Raw genomic sequence first — 16,195 nt, forward strand, 5'->3', positions numbered from 1 at the left:
GCGCCCCTGTCTGGTATCCGATGGGCCTACGGGCATTGAGGATGGGGCAGCGCTCGGCCCGGTGAGACGGTTCGCCCCCCTGCTGACCAGCGAGTTCGCCGAGAGGGTTTTGGCCCCCGGCGCCCCCTGGGGAAATCATCGCCGTTCGCCCTTCTGTGCAGGCCAGCTGTCGTAAGCCCGCCCACGCGCATTGTCGACCAGAACGCCGTATAATGAATTGTGGACAGTCACACATACCCGAGCTGTAAACAGCAGAGAGGTGAGAAGTACCCAAGTTGCACTAACTGTGTTGTTGTGTCCAAGCTGCCTGTAAAGGACGAGAGAGAGAACGAGAGTGAACGTCAGTAGAACGAACTGTGGACAGTCACACATGCCCGAGCTGTAGACAGCAGAGAGGTGAGAAGTACCCAAGTTGCACTACTGTGTTGTTGTGTCCAAGCTGCCTGTAAAGGAAGAGAGAGAGAACCAGAGTGAACGTCAGTAGAACGAACTATGGACAGTCACACATGCCCGAGCTGTGAACAGCAGAGGGGCGAGAAGTATCCAAGTTACCCTAACTGTGTTGCTGTGTCCAAGCTGCCTGCAAAGGAGGAGAGCCTGGAGTGGCCGTTATTTTAAGTCCCCCCCCCTTTTCCCTTCCCTATTTATCATTTTTAATTAAATTAAATAAAGTACATTTTAATTTATGCTTACCTTGTGTGTCTGGTCATTGGGGTGGCTTTGGGAATCTCCTCGAGGTGGAGAAAGGGGCGTGACCTTATTTACATCTGGGTCCACCCCGACTTGTGACAGATTTGGCGTAGTCGGCAGTCCACCTCGGGTTGAGACCAAGGTCCCCCAATGGCCTACCACATTTTTTTTTTAAAAGAAAAGCTCCCATCAACGCTCTATCAGTCCCCAAACAACGCGTTCTCGGGACGAGAACGGATTGGCGGGGGAGGATGTCACAAGGTGACGATCTTTTTTTAAGGGCGGAACCAAAGTCGGAAAGTTTTGGTTCCGCCCGGAAAGTTTCCCCACCGGGCCATATATGAGGACGGACCTTCTCACTTCCTGGTTGCCAGGACGACGGAATCAGGGCTTGACGAGCCGCAGGTGAGAGGGATTAAGGCAGCGAAACATGATTGGAGGCCGGTTGAAATAAATAGCTCTGCTGAAACACAAGAAGGGGAGTTCGGGCACGAGAAGGGAGCGATGCGGGGAAAGCTCCTCTGCCTAGGGCAGCAAACAGATACGCACCTTTTGAAGAGCCCGCAGGCTCTGTTGATCCGGGCTGCGCTTGGAGCGCGCAGAGAGAAGACAGGAGCTGCCTGGGGCGAAAGAAAGGCGATGCGTGGACAGAGAAAAAGGAGCACCCCGAAGAGAGCAGTGTGTGTCACATTTAGTGTGCGTTAGTTGTGCGTTGAAGCACGGAGCTGTGCTCGTCCGTTACATGTTGGCAGTTGGTGGCACTTTCTCTCTTTCCCTCTCATAGTTCTCAGCGGACGTTACCGTAAGCAGAAACCCTGTGGGTAGAAGGAAACAACGGTAAATGTGACACGTTTGGAGTAACCAAGGAGTAAGGAAACGAAGCCTTTGTAAACTGTTTACCAAGAAGATCGCCGTGAGTATTGGCACTGGATTTGATCCGAAATAATACTACTAACCTGTGTCTTATTTAAACGCCTCCAGGAAGAGGAAAGCGGCCCTACCCCCGATTGAGCGTGGTAGGTGAGCCACAGGAGTAAGTGGATTACATTCGCCATAGCAGCAGACCTAAAAAGTCCCGGCCGTAGTGTCATCGCCCCCATCTGTCCTTAGCGAAGTGGAAGACGCTGGGCGTCTCGTGTGTGCACCTGTAGTGTGGTGGTGAGTCCATGTCATTTGAAAAACCTTTTCACGTTGAAGTGGTGCTGTGTATTTGCTGTGGGTTGCTGTGCAAGTGCTGTGTGTCTTGTCAGACGTACCCCGCATCATCCCCTCCACTGAGGAAGAGACGGAGAGGCTGACGGCTGTGAGTAAACATTAACTATTGTATGCTGTGTGCGATTTAAGTGAAAGTGACGGTGTGGGCCGTGGAAGTTGCCCCGTCTGTGTGTTGACAGTTTCAGAGTGCGGCGGTGAAGACCTGGAAGCTGGCAGTGTGTGTGTGTGAGTACAAACACGTACCTGTATATTGCTACTTTACCTGTGTGTTCTATCTGTGGCAGAGTGAGGGGCGAAGGAGTTCCGCCGCCCCGTGGTCTCTACAAAGGGGCGCCCCTGTCTGGTATCCGATGGGCCTACGGGCATTGAGGATGGGGCAGCGCTCGGCCCGGTGAGACGGTTCGCCCCCCTGCTGACCAGCGAGTTCGCCGAGAGGGTTTTGGCCCCCGGCGCCCCCTGGGGAAATCATCGCCGTTCGCCCTTCTGTGCAGGCCAGCTGTCGTAAGCCCGCCCACGCGCATTGTCGACCAGAACGCCGTATAATGAATTGTGGACAGTCACACATACCCGAGCTGTAAACAGCAGAGAGGTGAGAAGTACCCAAGTTGCACTAACTGTGTTGTTGTGTCCAAGCTGCCTGTAAAGGACGAGAGAGAGAACGAGAGTGAACGTCAGTAGAACGAACTGTGGACAGTCACACATGCCCGAGCTGTAGACAGCAGAGAGGTGAGAAGTACCCAAGTTGCACTACTGTGTTGTTGTGTCCAAGCTGCCTGTAAAGGAAGAGAGAGAGAACCAGAGTGAACGTCAGTAGAACGAACTATGGACAGTCACACATGCCCGAGCTGTGAACAGCAGAGGGGCGAGAAGTATCCAAGTTACCCTAACTGTGTTGCTGTGTCCAAGCTGCCTGCAAAGGAGGAGAGCCTGGAGTGGCCGTTATTTTAAGTCCCCCCCCCCTTTTCCCTTCCCTATTTATCATTTTTAATTAAATTAAATAAAGTACATTTTAATTTATGCTTACCTTGTGTGTCTGGTCATTGGGGTGGCTTTGGGAATCTCCTCGAGGTGGAGAAAGGGGCGTGACCTTATTTACATCTGGGTCCACCCCGACTTGTGACAGATTTGGCGTAGTCGGCAGTCCACCTCGGGTTGAGACCAAGGTCCCCCAATGGCCTACCACATTTTTTTTAAAGAAAAGCTCCCATCAACGCTCTATCAGTCCCCAAACAACGCGTTCTCGGGACGAGAACGGTTTGGCGGGGGAGGATGTCACAAGGTGACGATCTTTTTTTAAGGGCGGAACCAAAGTCGGAAAGTTTTGGTTCCGCCCGGAAAGTTTCCCCACCGGGCCATATATGAGGACGGACCTTCTCACTTCCTGGTTGCCAGGACGACGGAATCAGGGCTTGACGAGCCGCAGGTGAGAGGGATTAAGGCAGCGAAACATGATTGGAGGCCGGTTGAAATAAATAGCTCTGCTGAAACACAAGAAGGGGAGTTCGGGCACGAGAAGGGAGCGATGCGGGGAAAGCTCCTCTGCCTAGGGCAGCAAACAGATACGCACCTTTTGAAGAGCCCGCAGGCTCTGTTGATCCGGGCTGCGCTGGAGCGCGCAGAGAGAAGACAGGAGCTGCCTGGGGCGAAAGGAAGGCGATGCGTGGAAAGAGAAAAAGGAGCACCCCGAAGAGAGCAGTGTGTGTCACATTTAGTGTGCGTTAGTTGTGCGTTGAAGCACGGAGCTGTGCTCGTCCGTTACATGTTGGCAGTTGGTGGCACTTTCTCTCTTTCCCTCTCATAGTTCTCAGCGGACGTTACCGTAAGCAGAAACCCTGTGGGTAGAAGGAAACAACGGTAAATGTGACACGTTTGGAGTAACCAAGGAGTAAGGAAACAAAGCCGTTTTAAACTGTTTACCAAGAAGATCGCCGTGAGTATTGGCACTGGATTTGATCCGAAATAATACTACTAACCTGTGTCTTATTTAAACGCCTCCAGGAAGAGGAAAGCGGCCCTACCCCCGATTGAGCGTGGTAGGTGAGCCACAGGAGTAAGTGGATTACATTCGCCATAGCAGCAGACCTAAAAAGTCCCGGCCGTAGTGTCATCGCCCCCATCTGTCCTTAGCGAAGTGGAAGACGCTGGGCGTCTCGTGTGTGCACCTGTAGTGTGGTGGTGAGTCCATGTCATTTGAAAAACCTTTTCACGTTGAAGTGGTGCTGTGTATTTGCTGTGGGTTGCTGTGCAAGTGCTGTGTGTCTTGTCAGACGTACCCCGCATCATCCCCTCCACTGAGGAAGAGACGGAGAGGCTGACGGCTGTGAGTAAACATTAACTATTGTATGCTGTGTGCGATTTAAGTGAAAGTGACGGTGTGGGCCGTGGAAGTTGCCCCGTCTGTGTGTTGACAGTTTCAGAGTGCGGCGGTGAAGACCTGGAAGCTGGCAGTGTGTGTGTGTGAGTACAAACACGTACCTGTATATTGCTACTTTACCTGTGTGTTCTATCTGTGGCAGAGTGAGGGGCGAAGGAGTTCCGCCGCCCCGTGGTCTCTACAAAGGGGCGCCCCTGTCTGGTATCCGATGGGCCTACGGGCATTGAGGATGGGGCAGCGCTCGGCCCGGTGAGACGGTTCGCCCCCCTGCTGACCAGCGAGTTCGCCGAGAGGGTTTTGGCCCCCGGCGCCCCCTGGGGAAATCATCGCCGTTCGCCCTTCTGTGCAGGCCAGCTGTCGTAAGCCCGCCCACGCGCATTGTCGACCAGAACGCCGTATAATGAATTGTGGACAGTCACACATACCCGAGCTGTAAACAGCAGAGAGGTGAGAAGTACCCAAGTTGCACTAACTGTGTTGTTGTGTCCAAGCTGCCTGTAAAGGACGAGAGAGAGAACGAGAGTGAACGTCAGTAGAACGAACTGTGGACAGTCACACATGCCCGAGCTGTAGACAGCAGAGAGGTGAGAAGTACCCAAGTTGCACTACTGTGTTGTTGTGTCCAAGCTGCCTGTAAAGGAAGAGAGAGAGAACCAGAGTGAACGTCAGTAGAACGAACTATGGACAGTCACACATGCCCGAGCTGTGAACAGCAGAGGGGCGAGAAGTATCCAAGTTACCCTAACTGTGTTGCTGTGTCCAAGCTGCCTGCAAAGGAGGAGAGCCTGGAGTGGCCGTTATTTTAAGTCCCCCCCCCTTTTCCCTTCCCTATTTATCATTTTTAATTAAATTAAATAAAGTACATTTTAATTTATGCTTACCTTGTGTGTCTGGTCATTGGGGTGGCTTTGGGAATCTCCTCGAGGTGGAGAAAGGGGCGTGACCTTATTTACATCTGGGTCCACCCCGACTTGTGACATATATATATATATATATATATATATATATATATATATATATATATATATATATATATATATTTACACATAGACACACACACAAGGCCTGTATTTTATTTATAGCATGATTGTCATCGGTAATAATATATTGTTTATTATTGCAAATGTTTTTCATTTGTTTAATAAATCTCATAATGATGGCACATCACTTGCAGTAGTCATAACCTGTAGCCTATTTCTATCTCAAATAATTGGTTCGGTCAGGGCACGGGGTACTTGGCAGAGAAAAAATAATGATAGGGGGTTATTTAAAAAAATGTAGAAGCACTGCTTTTGTTCCATTACCTCCAACCCGCGTTTTGAGTCGCCGGACCCCCCCCCCCCCCACTGTGCTCCGGGACCTCCCACTTTACAAATTTAGCACTGACTGGATGGATGTGTGGATACAGATATGGCAATCCTTAACTGCACAAATTATGCCAGTCATTCAGCAGCCAGTTCACTTTATGTCACTCGCAGTATGACTACGATTAGCTTTACTGGAAGCCTTACGAAAAGAGCTTAAATATGGCAGCGCCAACATTTATGTCAAAAATTGTTCAAATATTCTTTTATTAAGGTATATTTTTTTGGCCTTTTTTGCCTTCATTTAAACAGTGATAAAGGCGAGGACAGGAAAGTACAGGGAGGATAGAGGGTATGGGATCAGTAAATGACCACGAGGAAAGTGCGAAAGCACCACATGTCGGAGCGCTGCCCACAACACCATCAGCTCCGACATATTATTTTTGTACAGAATGTTGTAGAGCTTCCAGGGTCTAAGAAAGCATATGTTTGAATCACATGGCTACCTTTAACTGACTTTATTTGAACAAGTCTTTTCCTTATGAGTTTTTTTTTACATTAGATCACATGTTTCCATTATATGATCTCCTTTGCAATAAAAACGTGCTTTGCAAAGGCTGTAAGATGGGTAATAGATCTGGTTCTCTCCAGGTTGTTGCTAGGTTTTACTTTATTATTTTCAAGAATAACTAGTGACAGCTTCTTTTGCTGCTAAATTTAGGTCGCAACCGAAAATACAGTAAGGTTTTTTCTGTTTCGCTGTCATGCTTGCAGCATCATGAATGTCACCAAACATTGAGTCTATAAGGATTCTAACCTGCTTCTTGATAAATGTCACTAGGTCTTTGCATTGTCTGTTCCATTATATCATAAAATAATGCTCTCCAGCTTTCTCACAGCTTATATAAAAGCCCTGAAACAATTTTCTTGGATCGTTTTAAATCTTGGTACTTAACATTGAAGACTTTATTGGTAGATGTCTATCCATGTTTATCCATTCTTGCCATTACCAGGTTTAGAAAGTTCAAGAGGGCCATGCAAAGAGTTTACATAGGACTGGGTTTCATATAGATACAAAACTTTTTAAGGGTACCCCATCTATATAGACTTATATGGCTTAATAGATTTACACTGAGATTAGCTACATAAATGTGAGATAAAAACCATTAGAGGTTTTATACATTTTGAAAAAAGAAAATGGAGGCCACCAACTACATGACGTCAAATGTACTTTTCGTAGTGACGTATGACAAATGTGAATATTTTTTTAATAATATGCATGCTGTTAGTAAATATGGCAATATAAGTTGGTATTACCAGAAGCTAGTTATTGTCGTTTATAAAGTTTTATATACAGTGAGAAAAGTATAAGTATTTGAACACCCTGCTATTTTGCAAGTTCTCCCACTTAGAGATCATGAGGGGTCTGAAATTATCCATAGGTGCATGTCCACTGTGAGAGACAATGTCACAATGTATGATTTTTTTAAAGGGCGGCTCCAGGATTTAGCATTAAGCTTTGTATCAGTAGAAAACCAGTAGTATGTTTGAATTTACCTTGCTTCTCCCCATTATGTTGCCCGAGATGAGAGCTGTGTGTATTTTTAGTCTGAAAAAAATCCTCCGATGACGCAAAAATCGTCATTTTGCGTCATCGGAGGATTTTTCAGCCAGAGCCTTAAGACTACAGCCAGAATAGCAGTTAGTTCCGCATGTTTTAACCACGCCCATATGGGGTGGGATCTCACTCACAGAATGTAAAGATAGTGTCAGCCATCTTTAGAAGCTAAGCTAACATGCTATTGCTCCGTGGAGAAAGTTTTGATAACAATGGCGGAAGGTTTTGAGGTCGAAGTTGCAGAAGTGGATTTTGAAGAGCTGTTGAGAGAGTCGGATGTTCGCGGCTACCTGTACGAGCCGCAATACAGCAACGAACAGTTGCGGATGATGGAGGAACAAGAGGCGGTCGAGGCAGCTGCTGCACCCGATGAGCAAGACCTGCTTGGCGGTCAGGAGGAAGAGCCCGAGCAGGCTCGAGTTGGGTCGGACTGGTGGTGTCAGTGCACTTGCTGTGCGCCTATGGAAACGGAAAAAGAGTCTTTATGCTGTTACGAATTCCACCGATGCCAATTTCTTTTGGAAGAGATGGCGGATTCAGCTCATCAAACGGCACCGCTAGCATGCGTAACCCAGCACCCCAGTTTCGAACCACACATGGACAGGGGGGTCCTGGAAACTTATTTCAGGACCCCGAAGATAAAATGGAAACGCCAACCAAAGCCCGCAGGGAGAAACGGACGTCTTAGTGTAAAGTGAGTATTTTGTTTGTTTGTTTTTGTTACCAAAAAACAGAGTTTTGGAAACCCGGCATTATCACAACATGCTTCCCACCTAGTCAGCTGAGCTATTATTATTATTATTTACACCCATAGCATACTGTATGTTGCATTGCTAACGTTGTATTTACTATTTTGTATACAATATCGTCTAACATGCATTGCTAACGTTGTGTTTACTATTTTGTATACAATATCGTCTAACATGCATTGCTAACGTTGTTTACTATTTTGTATACTGTACAATATCGTCTAACATGCATTGCTAACGTCGTGTTTACTATTTTGTATACAATGTCGTCTAACATGCATTGCTAACGTTGTTTACTATTTTGTATACTGTACAATATCGTCTAACATGCATTGCTAACGTCGTGTTTACTATTTTGTATACAATGTCGTCTAACATGCATTGCTAACGTTGTGTTTACTATTTTGTATACTGTACAATATCGTCTAATATGCATTGCAAACGTTGTGTTTACTATTTTGTATACAATATCGTCTAACATGCATTGCTAACGTCGTGTTTACTTTTTTGTATAAAATATAGTCAAACATGCATTGCTTACTTTGTGTTTACTGTTTTGTATACAATATGGTGTATAATGCATTGCTTTCATTGTGTTTATTGTTTCGTAGACAATATCGTCTAACAGCATACCGACACTTTATGGAATGGGTCCTGCAGGGCGAGAGACTGGGGAAAGGCTATCGTCTTGTTTTGCCTACCTGTGTGGTTCAATACATCAGACGCAGATTTCCAGCTCCTGATGGGCAATATTGTGGATATAAAGAGACTGCTGAAGCTCTTGAAGAGCTATGAGTGTTAAAGTGTTTATTATTATTATTATTATTTAATAAAAAGTTAAAATTCACATTTGTTGTGGTTCTTGTTAAAAACCATTAGTATTGCTACATTATAGTATGTGTGAAAACTAATATACATGGTTCTGCCTTGCATCATCTTTATAATTTGAAAGTCTACATTAGGCTCATATTTTTTAACCCTAAATAAATTCCATCAATGGAAAGAATACAGGTAGTTTGTGTACAGTAAGTAATAACCGCAAAATCATTGACAGTAACCATTCACCCTACCTCTACAAGTCAATATTTTAGAAATTAATGTACACAGAAGTGTAAGAAAATTTGTTTTAATAATATTCACACACAAAAATTATTCTGCCACCATAGTCAAAAGGCACATGTTAAAAATAAATAAGATAGACATTTTTGGTTCTCCATCTTAGAAGCGGCTTTGGAAAGAACTTATTGCAGCCTCCTTTGGTGGTTTGGGCACGGGTGCAATATTGGGTGGCAGTGAAGGCTGTGGCAGGGCAAGTGAGGAGGTTGGCATGGTAAACTGAATGTTTGGGTTGCGTCTTCTATCCATGACCTTCTTGATGAGTGTGTCTATAAACTCTGTGGTGTGTGGTGTGAAGACTTTCTTCAAGACCCACTGTTTGGATCTCTTACAGTAGACTTGATTAAACCGTGGTTGTCCTGTTAATGATAGGAAATATAACAATATAAAAATCTGAACTTATATTTGACTTTGTCCTGTCTGATCACTTTACTGTAGCTGTAAACATTCTAAGTTTTCATATTATACTACTCAGACAACACATGACAACATACCTGTCTTGGTTGTGTCCTGCTTCCTCTTGACAATATTCTCATTATGCTCTAGGATGGCAAGGTGACATCGCTCCCTCATTCCCTGAAATGAGAATGCCTGGCGTTTGGGTAGGTATTTTAGAAGTGCACTGTGGAAGACTTCAAGTGGGCCTGTGTGCAATTAAAAAGAGAAAGGGACACAACAAATTAAAACATTATCATTATGATTTTTAAAGATAATGAAAAGTACAATGGCAACTATAATCACCTGTATGTTTGAACAGTGCCATCTTGTCCATGTCCTTCAGAAGCCTTTTGTCAAGGACCAGCGATGACAGGTTCTGAAATGCCAGAGAATCTTTTTTCATCCACATGCGCTTCTTTTGCTCCTGGGTTGTTAGAGGAGCATGGTCACAGCGATGCTGTTCTCCGTTTTCATCTGTCCACTCATGCACGTTACATACGTGGTGTGTAATGGACTTCCACCGGCATTTCAATGCCTGTATGAAAAAAAAGATTATTTTCAATAAGTGTCGAATCCTCCCTAAAAGTATAATAAAATTAGAAACAAATGTCTTACATTGACGTCACCCATACTTGTCGCACAGGCAAACCACATATGGTTTACGACAGACCTATAAAAGATAATACAATTAGTAATTTTGAACCTTGCAAACCAATGTAAAGTCTACTAGATTACAAACCAAACACTGACCTGGTCCATGCATGGATGATTTCATTGGCCTTTTTCTTCCCCTTACTTTGCATCTTCTTCCGGAAACCTGTGAGTAAATGCAGTACACGTTTTGATAAACACTAACTTTTTTATATTTGTACTGGCCCAAATTCACACCTTTACTCTTTCACACTTGCACCTTACATAGCTTTACAAACTTTCTGCACTTGGCTAGTGTAGAAGTCTGAATTGTTCATGGCTTTCTTGAATGAACAATTTACACTAATACACTGGCTGAGTGCGTTATGGCTGCAAAAGTCTGTGAGTGGAGTAAAAACTGTGAGACCATGAGGTGTCAGTCGGGGTACATCGGGAGAAGTGTGGTGGTTTGTGTGTGTACGGGGTTGACTAAAGAAATACATACCTTTTGCTGTGTGCCAGATGTCAAACTGATGTTGGACATTAGGAAATTCTTCCCTCATTATTTTTTGAATAGATGTTGAGCGATCTGTGGCCATCACCTCCACGTCAAGTCCTTGGTCCATCAGCTCAGTCATGCCCCTTTTGAAACCTAGTGGTTCCATGTTAACAGAGCTGGTGGCCTCAGTAACCTAAAGAGTCAAGTTCGAATCTTAATCATATTTTAACAAATAGCATCTGTATTAATTTTCATTGTGATTAATTGTAATTAGTTTACCTGAACCAGTTCTGTGTGGAGTATCTCCTTTGTGTCATCCAACATAAACGTGTAGTGGCAGTATTTTGCGCTGAAACCCGGCGTATCACATCGGCCATCACCGGTCAAATGTAACCTCTTTCCATCCTCCTGTTCTAAATACACTCTTGCCAAGAGTTCATCTCTTTTTTGACAATACAGTTCCTCAATAACAGGGTGCAAGTATATCTTCTGGATGTTATAAAATGTTGAATGTCCAATCATTTGAACACCCATGGTCTTGCACCAGTCTGAGAGTTCGGTGTATGTGCCCCCTCTGAACAGAACAGCTGCTGCTGCAAGCAGGTTCACCTCTGGCATTCCCCTAACGTCACGTGAAGATTTCCAGGTCCCAGCATGGCCACCAAGACATATCCACTGCACCTTCCTCTGTGCACCAACATCAACAATAGTCTTGGATGAAATTGGTTTCCCGCACATCTGGCAAAATTTGAATAATGACATGAGGCTGGACTCGTTGACAATTAGCTTCTTTTCACGCCAGTCCTTTTCACCTTCATCTGATGATGATGATGATGATGTTGATGTGAAGGTGATGGTTGACTCGGGTTGATAGCTTTCATCATCACCTACAGCTTCAATGCTGCTGATGGTGGTATTGAGGCCCCCAGGTGTACTTGGGCATGGTGACTTTAAAACAAAAGATTAAAAATAGTGTCATACAGTTGCTTTAAAATTCATTTAGAAAGAATATGCCATGAAGTATGTTGGTTCGTCAGAAACTTACAAATTGTTCATGGACGGAGGTAGGAATTTTGACCGGTGTTGAGGTCAGCAGCAATTTTCCTTCATCATCCGACGACACTAACCCAGCAGACGCAATTGGAGGCTGAAATGACAAGTTCAATAAAGTTACATAATATTTCAAGGAACTGAGGTTATTCTGAAGTGAAAACAATGCAGTTTTTTTGTTGCCAAATACAAAGGCGATACCTCTAACATATGTGCGTTTGATGTTACTCTCGGACATTGATCAAAGATTTTAGTAAAAGTGGATGTTTTTTCAATGCGTGCACCTAATCTATGTACAGCACCTTGTGAATGTTTTAGCATTTAACCTAGCACCATTCATTCCTTAGGATCCAAACAGGGATGAATTTAGAAGCCAACAAACACTTCCATGTTTTCCCTATGTAAAGACTGTTACACGAGTAATTACACCAGTAAGTGTGGTGGCACAAAATAAAACTTTTGTTTGGAGCCATAGGAATGAATGGGCTTGGCTAAATCCTAACACATTCACAAAGCGCTGTACAATTAAAAGTGCACATATTGAAAAAGGATAAGTATGTAGTAATTCGTCTAAGTTGAGGTAAAAACATAGTACAATATTGAAAACCGGTGATGTGTTACTTTAACATTATTTTGTTGTAGTCTGCACTACATCAGAGGTTCAAATCTATCTGCCTGCAGTCGTCTCAACTTGTGGTAACGTTAGCATAAATAGACAAATAGACTAACTCAGTTTTACAAAACATTGGCTTTACTTTGATAATAGGTGTGCGCGATAATTTGCATGCTGTAGTCGTGCATCTCGTCATTGAATTCGGTTCCCTGGTTATAAGTAAATCGCCATGGTTCTTTTCAGATGGAGCAGCATTTACACAAAGCCATAGTTTACGTACAAGCGAAGTATAGGTAATCGCCGGCCTATTATAAGTGAACTACAGCTTTGTGCAGTAAATGCACCCAACATATACAACTTAAATGTAATTGTCTATCGAACATTACTTTGCTAACTTTGCTGTTTTACTGCTAACAACTACAACACTACATATATATGATCAGAAATAGAGTCGAGTATTAGCGAGTCTTACCTCTAAGCGAATGCGTTTAATGCCCGATGGCCCAGGCTGTTCGTCATCCGGGAAGGTAAAAATAGATGGAATTGCCGTGTCTTTCAGAGTGGTTCTCTTCATGGCAAGAACATTCGGTTCGTAATCTTCCTCCTTGAAATGGCGACTGCAAATTCTACGCGTTTTCAGGTTTCCCATATCTGTGTCCTCTCCAAACTTCGGGTGGTTGATAGCCCGCAGCCACTTCTTACATCGCTCCAAATCTTTAATCGGGAAATGATGGAAACTTACTTCTAGTCCTTTCCTGGATTTGGTTGTACATCCCTGTACAACACAATTTAGCACCATTTCGATGGAAATGAATTTACTAACACACGATTTACGAGATTCACGAGTCAAGATGTAACACAGCAAGTCTAGCCGATCTTTCTGATTCTGCCGCCTGTAACTTGTGGGCGTGCTTTGGGAGTGGCCTCGTAAGGGCAGCAAAGCAAGTGCATTCTGGGAGTTGTTGTCGTTCATCCACATGAGTCAAAAATACATTTACTGACTTTTCTCAGTCTAGGAAGCCCCAAATTCAAATATTATTTCACATTTCAACTACACAAATGACACATTTAACATACACATTCATCTTTTAAGCCCTGGAGCCGCCCTTTAACTATTTATTTGTATGATACAGCTGCAAATAAGTATTTGAACACCTGTCTATCAGCTAGAATTCTGACCCTCAAAGACATGTTAGTCTGAATTTAAAATGTCCACCTCCACTCCATTTATTACACTGAATTAGATGCACCTTTTTTAGGTCGTTAGCTGCATAAAGACACCTGTCCACCCCATACAATCAGTAAGAATCCAACTACTAACATGGACAAGACCAAAGAGCTGTCCAAAGACACTAGAGACAAAATTGTACACCTCCACAAGGCTGGAAAGGGCTAATGGGAAATTGTCGCAGCTTGGTGAAAAAAGGTCCACTGTTGGAGCAATCATTAGAAAATGGAAGAAGCTAAACATGACTGTCAATCTCCCTCGGACTGGGGCTCCATGCAAGATCACCTCATGGGGTCATAATGATCCTAAGAAAGGTGAGAAATCAGCCCAGAACTACACGGGAGGAGCTGGTCAATGACCTGAAAACGTCATGGTTTAAAATCATGCATGAATTTCATGCTTAAACCATCACATGCCCAGGGCCGTCTTAAGTTTGCCAATGACCATTTGGATGATTCAGAGGAGTCATGGGAGAAAACACAATACAATTCAAACTTCAATTGTATTTCTTCTCCATAGGTGTATTAATACTTGATCAAGATTTCACTATCTCCTTTAAAATTAAAAAGTCTGACAAGTTAACAAGTGCTTGCATTTAGGAATGTCCCGATCAGGTTTTTTGCCCTCGAGTCCAAGTCATTTGATTTTGAGTATCTGCCGATACCGAGTCCTGATCCGATACTTATATATGTATGTAATACATAATAAAGAATAAAGAAGAGCGAAAAAACAGAACCAGGATGTTCCTTATGTCATGCTGCACGCGTTGCTGTTTCTGTGTGGAGTCAAAAGAACTATAGATGTGTTAAAAAATAATGAGAATATATATAGTATGTACCGGGGTTAAATTGGGATTTGTTTTGTATTTTGTGGGGAGACTCTGTTGGGAGGGAGGTTCGAGGGGTAACATGTTTTATCCTGATGACAGCAAAGCCACTGGTGTGTTTCAATTACATTTTGGACCTCTGATAGGATTTTATAAGTTTCAGTTTTAAAGCTGTGCCACATGTTGACCCAAACTTTAAAACCTGAACTTTAAATTATGCACATCTATGAGTCTGACACCCTATATCAGGGATGGGCAACTTCGGTCCTGGAGGGCCGGTGTCCTGCAGAGTTTAGCTCCAACCATAATTAAACACACCTGAAGCAGCCAAATAAGGTCTGACTAGGCATACTAGAAACTTTTAGGCAGGTGTGCTGAGGCAAGTTGGAGCTAAACTCTGCAGGACAACGGCCCTCCAGGACCGAAGTTGCCCATCCCTGCCCTATATGCATTTGTTGGACATGTCATTATGCACAATTGATCAAACTTTGAAGGAAGTTATAAGAATCAACCTCTCCTTGACAAATTCTAGGCATAAGATAGGCTACCCAAAAAGACTCAATTAAGAAGAAAAACAACATACTGATTCAGCAATATGTCTTATAAATTAGCCATAGAGATTCCCTTAGCTGGTCAGCAGTTAGTTGAAAAAAATCACTATAGATAGGTCGTTATTAATTTGTATAATTAAAATACATTATTTTATTAAACTATACAATAAGTTGTATCCAGTTATCTAGTTAACATATTTAATGAGATGAGTGACATGGCTATACATACTTTAATACTTTGTTTCTAGACTTCTATTAAGTTTTTTCGACATGGGCACCATTCTTACCTCTCTCTCTATCTCTCATCTTTATAGTAATGTCAAATGATCCTGCACGAATGCGCATTCTTGAGGTTCTAAGTGAGACGTGGAGCTCCGTTTTCCTATTTAAGACGAGTAGCAAGTTTGGTGGTACAAAATAAAACGTAGCGCTTTTCTAAGCGGATTTAAAAGAGGAACTATATTGTATGGCGTAATAGCACTTTTGGGAGTACTTCAACTCGGCGCAGTAACACCCTCCCTCTCCCATTATGAGAGGGAGAAGGGGAGCGGACTTTTCAGGCGAGTCGAAGTACTCCCAGGGGTGCTATTGCGCCATGCAGTGTAGTTCCTCTTTTGAATCCGCTTAGAAAAGCGCTACGTTTTATTTTGTACCACCAAACTTGCTCGTATAACTACTCGTCTTAAATAGGAAAAACGTTGATGTGTTTGGTCACTTCTAACTTTATCTCTGTTTGATACCATTGAATGAATGGGGCTAAGCTAAATGCTATCGAAGTGTCGCAGCGCGCTCCAGCGCTTACGTGCACGCACACAGATGACAGAGGGATGTATCAACAATTCTTAGTTAAGGTAATAACATATTTTAATATTGAAAGTAGACTATTCCTTTAACGCCGGATTTTAAACCCTGCATGTATCCGTGTCCTGATCAGGGCCGATTTCCGATCACATGATCCGATCGGAACATCCCTACTTGCAATTTTAACTCCACTTCACCGTGAATGGAAGGAAAAGACGCAGAAAATTTAACCTGATCCAATTTTTTTATGTATGAAAATGTTGGATGAGTTTTTAATTCAGATCCAATATGCAAAGGTCTTGTGTCCTAGAAATCTGTGAGGACTTACATAACTTTCATTATTTCCATTTGATTGGAAGTAACAGCCAAAGGCAGTTCAGTAGGTTAAAATCGGGATCACATTTTGAGATTTTTTAAAATTATGAAAATGTTTAATGTGTTTGTAGCAACAGTTTTTAGTAGTATATAGCATGCTACAGCATACAAGTCATTA

At 43.4% G+C, this 16,195-nt stretch overlaps 2 protein-coding genes across 2 annotated transcripts; both read right to left on the reverse strand.

Moving 5' to 3' along the window:
* Positions 1 to 8,594: 8,594 nt before the first annotated feature.
* On the reverse strand, positions 8,595 to 10,794 carry LOC141350996 (uncharacterized). Its single transcript, XM_073856915.1, has 6 exons — positions 10,640 to 10,794; positions 10,255 to 10,321; positions 10,120 to 10,174; positions 9,808 to 10,039; positions 9,561 to 9,710; positions 8,595 to 9,425 (listed from the first exon to the last, which is right to left on the reverse strand). Exons 1-6 carry the CDS (start codon positions 10,770 to 10,772, stop codon positions 9,169 to 9,171), a joined length of 894 nt encoding a protein of 297 aa, XP_073713016.1. The 5' UTR covers positions 10,773 to 10,794; the 3' UTR covers positions 8,595 to 9,168.
* Positions 10,795 to 10,813: 19 nt separating this feature from the next.
* LOC141350997 (uncharacterized) lies at positions 10,814 to 13,409 on the reverse strand. Its single transcript, XM_073856916.1, has 3 exons — positions 12,769 to 13,409; positions 11,679 to 11,780; positions 10,814 to 11,581 (listed from the first exon to the last, which is right to left on the reverse strand). The coding sequence occupies exons 1-3, from the start codon at positions 13,273 to 13,275 to the stop codon at positions 10,904 to 10,906; spliced, it is 1,287 nt and encodes a 428-aa protein (XP_073713017.1). The 5' UTR covers positions 13,276 to 13,409; the 3' UTR covers positions 10,814 to 10,903.
* Positions 13,410 to 16,195: the final 2,786 nt, after the last annotated feature.

The sequence above is a fragment of the Misgurnus anguillicaudatus genome, chromosome 19 (assembly GCF_027580225.2).
Source record: "Misgurnus anguillicaudatus chromosome 19, ASM2758022v2, whole genome shotgun sequence".
Taxonomy (NCBI): domain Eukaryota; kingdom Metazoa; phylum Chordata; class Actinopteri; order Cypriniformes; family Cobitidae; genus Misgurnus; species Misgurnus anguillicaudatus.

Bases quoted from the DNA above. Each gene is read 5' to 3' on its own strand.
- LOC141350996 (XM_073856915.1), bottom strand. From the start codon at position 10,772: ATGACTGAGCTGATGGACCAAGGACTTGACGTGGAGGTGATGGCCACA. The intron at 10,175-10,254 runs GTCAGTGTTTGG...TATCTTTTATAG, and splicing joins ATCATCCATGCATGGACCAG to GTCTGTCGTAAACCATATGT. The intron at 10,040-10,119 runs GTAAGACATTTG...TTTTTCATACAG, and splicing joins CAAGTATGGGTGACGTCAAT to GCATTGAAATGCCGGTGGAA.
- LOC141350997 (XM_073856916.1), bottom strand. From the start codon at position 13,275: ATGTGGATGAACGACAACAACTCCCAGAATGCACTTGCTTTGCTGCCC. The intron at 11,781-12,768 runs GTAAGACTCGCT...TTGTCATTTCAG, and splicing joins TTAAACGCATTCGCTTAGAG to CCTCCAATTGCGTCTGCTGG. The intron at 11,582-11,678 runs GTAAGTTTCTGA...TTTGTTTTAAAG, and splicing joins CCTCCGTCCATGAACAATTT to TCACCATGCCCAAGTACACC.